The 8138-nt window shown below is 34.5% G+C and overlaps 1 protein-coding gene across 4 annotated transcripts in view; it reads right to left on the bottom strand.

The window, feature by feature from the left end:
* Nucleotides 1-719: 719 nt before the first annotated feature.
* LOC106870621 (UBX domain-containing protein 6) overlaps nucleotides 720-8138 on the bottom strand; it is a 28346-nt gene continuing 20927 nt past the window's right edge. For 2 of the 4 annotated variants that reach the window (XM_089359498.1, XM_089359489.1), the window contains exons 2-4: nucleotides 6796-7220; nucleotides 5614-5681; nucleotides 720-3188 (exon numbers count right to left, since the gene is read on the bottom strand). In XM_089359498.1, the coding sequence (XP_089215624.1) occupies nucleotides 2086-3188; nucleotides 5614-5680 (1170 nt within the window). In that variant the 5' untranslated portion in view covers nucleotide 5681; nucleotides 6796-7220 and the 3' untranslated portion in view covers nucleotides 720-2085. The remainder of the gene's footprint in view (nucleotides 3189-5613; nucleotides 5682-6795; nucleotides 7221-8138) is intronic. The other 2 variants (XM_089359478.1, XM_014916751.3) reach the window with 1 other exon arrangement.

Below are 8138 nucleotides of genomic sequence, written 5' to 3'. Positions count from 1 at the left end.
AGCAGAAGAAAAACATGAACTCGCCACCAAAGAAAAGCACACTCAATGGAAGGGAAAAAAACAGGAGTGCCAGCAGAGAGTTCCTTCAAATGCAGTTGCCATACACATGACTGCTTCTCCTGTATGGGCCTGTACAGCCACAACAGACACTGCACCACCATCAGCAGCTGACACAATTACTTTGGGCACAGATCCATGGCCTCTCAAGACCAACGGATGCCTACTACTACTAACAGTCATAATAATTGTTCCTAGCTTAGATAAAAGGCATAAAATTAGTCACTATCACTGACCTGTTCACTAAATTGGCACTTTTGTTTTATCAGTTCCAAAAGAATGGAAAGCAAACTTGACTATGATGAAATTTGATCTCCGAACATAGAGTCAGTCAATTAAATACTGCAAGGCATTTTGCCTGATGCTTTTAATAATTCTGTCAACCCACCGAAGACTCACCTCTATCTCAAACCATAAACTGAAGGAGCCTGTATGGGGTCATTCAACCTGCTAGATAAAGATGTCAAACCTCCCTGAAATTCCACAATACTGTCTTTAAAAAAAAACAAGAACACATTGGACAATACAAAAACATAAGATAGCTATGACTTTGTGAACTTTGATCATAGGTCTGCTCAATCAGGACTAACCTGGGGCTAAACAGTAACAAACATACCATACGTCCTCAAAGGCAGAACAATAATCAATTAAAAATTCAGAAATATTCTCAGAACAAAATCATTTATTTAACCAATCTTATGGTCTGTTTGAGAAAAATATAAGTAGGGAACTGAACACTCCATTTTCGAAATAACTTTCCAAATCACATATATCCAGCTTTATATTATGAATTTTCTTCTCTTAGTGATGTAGATACAAGGTTAACAAGTGCTCTGCTTATCTTTTCCATTCACTATAAGTGACATGATCAAGCTCCTGCGATTAAAAATAATAATCCCCAAGCTCTAATACCCAAATTCTTGAAGCTAAGCAATAGCAAAGCAACATTTAGTGTGGAAATAACAAGATTAAAGATTATACAGATAAAGGAAGGGCATTTTTCAGTTCATATCACACTGCCCAAACATTGCCTTTTAAAATCATAGAAGTATAATAGCAGAGTTTTAAAATGCTTCAAAAAAATTTCTTTTTTATTGATTCTTCTTCTCCTTTAAGGATAAACATCCATTGCACTTTCCTAAATACAAATCTAAAATAAAAAGTTCATTCTTCATAAAATGGTATTTAAAATGGTTACTGAACTGAAGTCTCTTCCATTCTCACCATTTCCTGATTATCTTTATTGCATATAGTTTATAATGATATCAATTTATTACTGACAGACTGACTAATACAAGCCATTAGATTGTCAAAATCTACTATTTTGAGCAAGACTGCTTTTCACAACTGCAGCAATGAATGTTAGTGTAATTTGGGTTTAAACCATTTGTAGTTATATTTCTAATGAAATACACTGCTGTTGTTTCAATTAATTTAGAAAATAATAAATTTAATAAAATAATTAACAGTGATTTAAAACTTGACCAAAGGTCCTTACAAGAAATTACAATGGAAAGTTTTTATTTAGATTTGGACACTTCAAAATGGAAAGCTTGTATCAGTGGGGCTCTCAAGTTGGTGTGCATTAAAAGCTTTAGTCTATAATAATGTTTTATAATTCCTATCTACAGCTAGTTTTCACAAATACCTTACATTGCTGCAATTATAATAATTGCTGATTAATATTCTATGATAAATTTCTTCAACTTCAAATAACTCATATGGGAAATGCACACTACATGAACTTAATGAATTTACATGGTTTAGTGAAAAATAAAAAATAGAATATTTTTTCTTGTAAAGTTACTCTAAAAAACGATCTTGTCAAGTGTTAGTAAGCAAGGTAGAGAGGAAAGTGTTCTGATAATAAAAATTTAACCAGTGATATATCAGTCATTTAAATCAGTTCAAAATATTCAACATACAGTATCCTTGATAAGTGAGCCTTGAAATATTTTGAGTTTTGTATGTTTTTTGGTTGTTGTGGTTTTTATTTTTTTTTATTTTCAAAAATAATATTAAGGCAATTTAGGGAAGTTCCTGAAGTAAGCATTGGATATCAGACTTCAAAAATGATCCAGCTTTATTAGCAGTTCCTGGCTGAAGGGCCAGATCATTAATTATATCTTCATCAACAATGAAATTAACCACAGCAGTTGGTGCAAGGCCAAGTTCAATTAGTGTCATGTCGTCATCAAGTCTATGTCCTGTTGGATGCACTAAATTAAATGGCATCCACTCAAGTCTTAAATTGTCTTGCACAAACTTCCTCAGATCACTTAATTTTTCTTGAGCCCTAAAGGTTCCTTGCAAGACAACACTATCAGGAAAACGAATACGTATCATAGTGTAACGATAACGACGCAGTTCTCGTTTCTCGTCACGTTCTCGCATGGCTTTCGTTCGAAGAATTTCAATCCTTTCTGTATTTTCACTACGTAACTGTTGTTCTCTCTTGAGTTCAGATGGAGTGAGATTATAGAAGTCGTCAGGTACTACAAAATTTGGCATGGTATGTTGAGGGGTATATACTTGCAAGGCTCGGTCAAGCTGAGGTCGAATTGGTTCAGCTGAAAGAAGACATTCTTTCATATGTTTCAAAAAGTCAGTGTTTTGCGCTTTTTCTTCTGGAATGATAAAAAACATTTCTTCAGGTTGATCATCAATCTTTAGACTTTTCCTCTCAAAACCACAAGTAAGTAGAAATTCTTCACTCCCTTCAATAGGGTTGACCTTCTCCTGAAACGCTCGGTTATTAAGTCGGATTTTCCTGAATTTTTCCTCACCGGGGTTGTTAATAAGGTTGTCTATATATTTTGTTAAGATGTCAACACAAACTTTAGCAGCTTCTTTATTTTTATTCAGAGTCTGAATCATCAAGGTCGAGGCCATTTCAGGCTGTGCTCCAAGGGAGTTGAATAGAAACTCTCGGATATATTCATTAATTTCTTGTTTAGGAAGCACTGCAGGTCCAATATCAGGACATGTAAATAAGAGAAAGGGGCAACTTTCGGTGTTACTCTTTTCAGGCTCCCCTGCTTTGGCAGAAGTAACTGGAGATTGCTGGTGGTCTGTGGTGCTAGTTTTAGTTCCACTACGCACACTAGTTTTCATAACAGGCCGGCATTCCCCTGTGAAAATATAACAAAGTTTAATAAAAAATTTGATTATTAAAATTTATTTTAACTTCTGTACATTTAAATTTCTTAAAGTAATTGTAACTATCTAATAACAAATGCATTGCAAAAAAAAAAAAAAAGCTATCTCTTTCAATTAGAAATTTCATGCCATCATATAATATGGATAAATCTTAAATAGACATAGGATGAGAGGCAATAATGAGTTCTGAATGAGCAAAATTGTATACTGATAGAAACTAATAACCACAGTAGAAAGTAATGTGGAAAGGTAAGTAAGAAACATCAATTCCAGGAAATGTGAGAGAAAATAGTTAAAATATAGTAAAGGTCTTCAACACCTAAAAAATATATTAAAAGGAAATATTTATGTAGAAACCTAAGGAGAAACAACAGGAATAACCATGTGATTAGGAAATTTGTAAAAAAAAAAAAAATGCCTTAATAATATGTATTCATTTCAGCCGAGCATGAAAAACAGATGTAAAATTGGGTGGAGGGGACACCTATACTGATATTACAGAGGCAATATTTGGTCAGTGAAGGCAGTGAGCTGGCAGAAACAGCAAAAGGCCTAACGGTATTTCATCTTCTATATTTAAGAGATGAGGAATTATTTACATTATTTACATTTGACGGATATTTGTCCTCATCTTATTTGTTGTTAACACAATGTTTCGGTTGATATACCCTCCAGCCTTCGTCACGTGTCTTGGGGAAATTTCGAACTTGGGTTCTCATTCCTAACGATGTTACTATTATTATATTCACGGGCATATGGCGTAGTGGTTAAGAGCACGGGCTACTAACCCCAAGATTCTGAGTTCGATTCACGGCAGCGACCTAATTAATAATAGTAATAATAATAATAATATAATAATAGTAACATCGTTAGGAATGAGAACCCAGGTTCGAAATTTCCCCAAGACACGTGACGAAGGCTGGAGGGTATATCAGCCGAAATGTTGTGTTAACAACAAACAAGATGAGGACAAATATCCATCAAATGTAAATAATGTAAACAAAGTATTTCATCTGTCTTTACATTCTAAGTTCAACTTTGCCTTTCATCCTTTCAGGGTCAATAAATTAAGTACCAGTTGCATTCTGGGGTTGATCTAATCAACTGGCTCCCTCCCCAAAAATTTCGGGTTTTGTGCCTAGAGTAGAAAAGAATATTTGGTCAGTGTGATATAAACAACTAAAAATGATCTCCCTTCATCTGTATAGTCTTTAATCTTATTTCAATACTAAACGTTGCTTTGTTATTGTCAGATATGAGTTTGGAGATTGCTGCATTTGATGGCATAAAAGATGCATGAGCATATTAGACACACACCCAATTTCAGCAGTGAATATTCAGGAAAAATATATTTTGTACATCAAAGCTTGTAATTTAGACCCAATTTCACATATACAAGCCAGAGTGATTTTTTTTCCTTTTTTTTTTTTTTATTTATTTTTTGAGGAAAAATGTTCATCTTTTACGCCATCAAATACAGTATTATTATTTTATCACAGGAATTCAATCATTTCACTTTTAGAGGATGGAAAAGGTAAACAAAACACTTGTTAAATGATTACCAGGTAACTTCACTACTAATTACACTGTTAAATACCTCACATTACCTTGACACCTCATATATTGGATATTAGTATAAATACCTGCTCTGCTAAACTAAGTGACTGATGAATTAGGTGTAGAATATGGGAGATGCTTGTAGAGATAGAATAATAGAGTAAACGGATCTCAATCAGTTTCTTCATCATCATCATTTAACATCCGCTTTCCATGCTGGCATGGGTTGGACAGTTTGACAGGAGCCGGCCAACTGCGAAGCTGCCCAAGTTCCAATTGTCTTTTTTGGGCATGTTTTCTAAAGTTGGATGCCTTTCTTAACACCAACCACTTCAGAGTGTACTGGGTGCCTTTTACGTGGCACTGGCACAGGCCCTTTTATGTAACACCAGCACAGGCACATTTCAGGAACGAATATTCAGTTGCACAATCACCGGAACTACCTGTTCATTGAATTATTGTGTAAATGGCTGAGTATTCCACAGACTTATGTAACCATAACATAATTCCCATGTAGAATCAATATGGCACAGTGTATGACCATGTGATACCTTTTGAAATTGCAAGTAGAATCTATCTGATGGGCCTCCACACAATTTCTATAAGTATAATTTTACTCACAAGGCTCAGATCAATATGCAGTTATAGTAAAAGACACTTGCTCAAGATACCATTCAGCGAGATTGAACCCAGGTTCTCAGGATTGTCACACTAACTTCTTAATCATTCAGTCATACTGTCTCCATCAGAGTAATACAGTTAAGCAACAGAAAAATACCTTTTTAGTAAATAGTTTGAGGACAGGCAGATATTGGGTAGTGTAAATGGTAAAGTAGTCACCTGGTTTGAATCCTGGTGGTGAGGTGAGCCTGTTTCTCTTTTTCTGTCCCATACCAGCATTTACCATTCTAAATATCATTTACATAAAAATCTTAAATTACTTAAATAATCAATTATTGAATTAAAAAATTAGTATAAATACAGGAATGGTTGCATGGTTAGAAAGTTTACAACCATGTGGTTTTGAGTTCATTCTTGTAACATGGCACAATGTACACTGGGTAGGTGTCTTCTATTACAGACTTAGGGTGACCAATGCCTTGTGAATGAAATTGCAGATGCAAACTGCACTGAAACCTAGTTTGTATATATATCGTTATCATCATCATTTAATGTCCGCTTTCCATGCTGGTATAGGTTGGATAGTTCAACATGATCTGACTAGTCAGAGGAATGTCTTACGCTCCAATGTCTGTTTGACATGGTTTCTGTAGCCGGATACCCTTTCTAATGCCAATCACTTTCAGAGTGTAGAGAGTGCTTTCTTTGTTTGTTTCATCTTTTTTTTTTTTTTGTAACACCTGCACTAGTAAGGTCACCTTGCAACTTGTAAAACTAGGGGCTTAAAGGGATCTCAATAACCGAGGGAGAATAGAAGAGTGAATACAATGATTCTAGGTAAGGTTACAAGAGAGAATATAGAATACAAGGACAGGAACAGATTTATGACACTGTGTAACATGATATTTGTCCTTTAGTAGCAACTGTTATTTTCTATTTGCTTATCCCTACAAAGTATGAAAATGGTTACTATTTCCTTAAAACTTTGCTTTTGTTAATGATATTTATTCAAAACCTGAAGAATCCGTCTCAACACATGACTATGATGCTCCCCCACTTCTGCTCATTATTAGAGATGCACGTATAGTCAGCCACTAAAGGACATGCTCAAGTGGTTATGGTCAAGCAAATCTGTGGTATTGAGTAGAATATCTGATATAATGATATTTCTGTTTCAGCAACTCGGAGCTGAATCTGTCTGAAATGTAATGGAAAATAGGTCAGTTTCAAAACATTGATATCCAGATCACAAAAGCAAAGTTAAAAAATAAGTACTGAGGTCAATTTCTTCTTCAACTAAAACCCTTCAAGGCAGTGCCCCAGCATGACCACAGTCCAATGACTGAAACAAGTAAAAGAAAAGATAAAAGAATTCATATATATATATATATATATATCTACCTGATTTTGATTGATTGAACCGTGCAATGGCAGCAGCTGCAGCTCTCTGTTCTGATTCTGTTTTAGAGGCTGAGGGTAATGATGAAGGGCCAACGGATAAATTGGAATGCAAAGATGAACTGGCATGACTTTCTTTTTCTTGTGTTAATTTATGACCAGGACCGGCTTTCTTAAAGAAGTGATCTAGTTTAATTTTATCAAAAAATTTATTTGGCATCGTGATTTGGTTTTTTGAGTTGAAATATTTCAATTAAAAGATAAATTAATAATTTAGACAACTGATTTTTTTTTTTTCTTAATTATAAACTTTTAATCCATGAAATTTGACTTATTTATTGGAATATTTGAAGCTTGTGCAGACTGAGATGTCTTTTCACTATAACTGGCCTTGTGACGAGGTCGCTGAGCTTGTGGCTGTTGGATTCCTGTAAAAATTAGAATATCAAAAGTTACAGTTTTCAGTATTCTTTTTATAAAATGAATACAGAGAGATAATATCAAAGATAACATAATATTTTAAACAAAAGTGTTTCAAATATTTAACTGATTTTATAGAATACCTTTAACATCATACAAAACTGTCTAACATAATGATGTTGACCTGTCCTTTAGCCATGGAATATGCTAATATCAAATGCAAAAACAAATAAAATAAAAACATCATCAGTTAATATTTTCCATGTTAGCATGGGTTGGACAGTTTAACAGGAGCTGGTAAGCCAAAGAACTGTGCCAAGCTGACATGGTTTCTACAGCTGGGTGCTCTTTCAAACACCAACCACTTTACAGAGTGTACAGAAATATAACAAATAAAGATTAAAAATATCACTATTTTTTATTAGGTTAATCAGAGGTGCAGAGTCAGTTATACATGATTTTCGCAGGCCACACTTCTAGACTGGTGAGATATATGCTGTTGTTGTTCAGCTTCAACATCTGCAGGTCATTGCAGGAAAAGTATGGCCAGAAGAGAAATGCATGATGTAGTGACAGAAAGAGGAGAGAGACTTTGTGAGTGACGGTAAGAGAAGAAACATAGTAGTCCAGTGGACTCAAGGGAGAGATTATAGAGTTAACTAGTTCAGAAGAGTAAAACAGTTACAGTAGTAAAAGAGGTGGAAAACTGATTTTGTTTCCATGATACCATTATAGAAGATAACTACATTTCTATTACATGACTGATGAGATGTATAATACTTGGGTAGGAGACATATGGGAACGGTCATTTTGGTGCCTCCTGTTTGATGTGGCTGAGTCAACACTGGCTTATTGGACACCAAACATTTTAATGTTTCTTTCATTTTATCCCTCCTCTCTTTTCTTTGTTTAGGTGTGTGAGCTTA

The sequence above is a fragment of the Octopus bimaculoides genome, chromosome 1, assembly GCF_046866305.1.
Source record: "Octopus bimaculoides isolate indiv1 chromosome 1, ASM4686630v1, whole genome shotgun sequence".
Lineage (NCBI taxonomy): Eukaryota > Metazoa > Mollusca > Cephalopoda > Octopoda > Octopodidae > Octopus > Octopus bimaculoides.
Note: the sequence above shows the minus strand (reverse complement) of the source record. Positions and strands in the feature narration are given on the sequence as shown.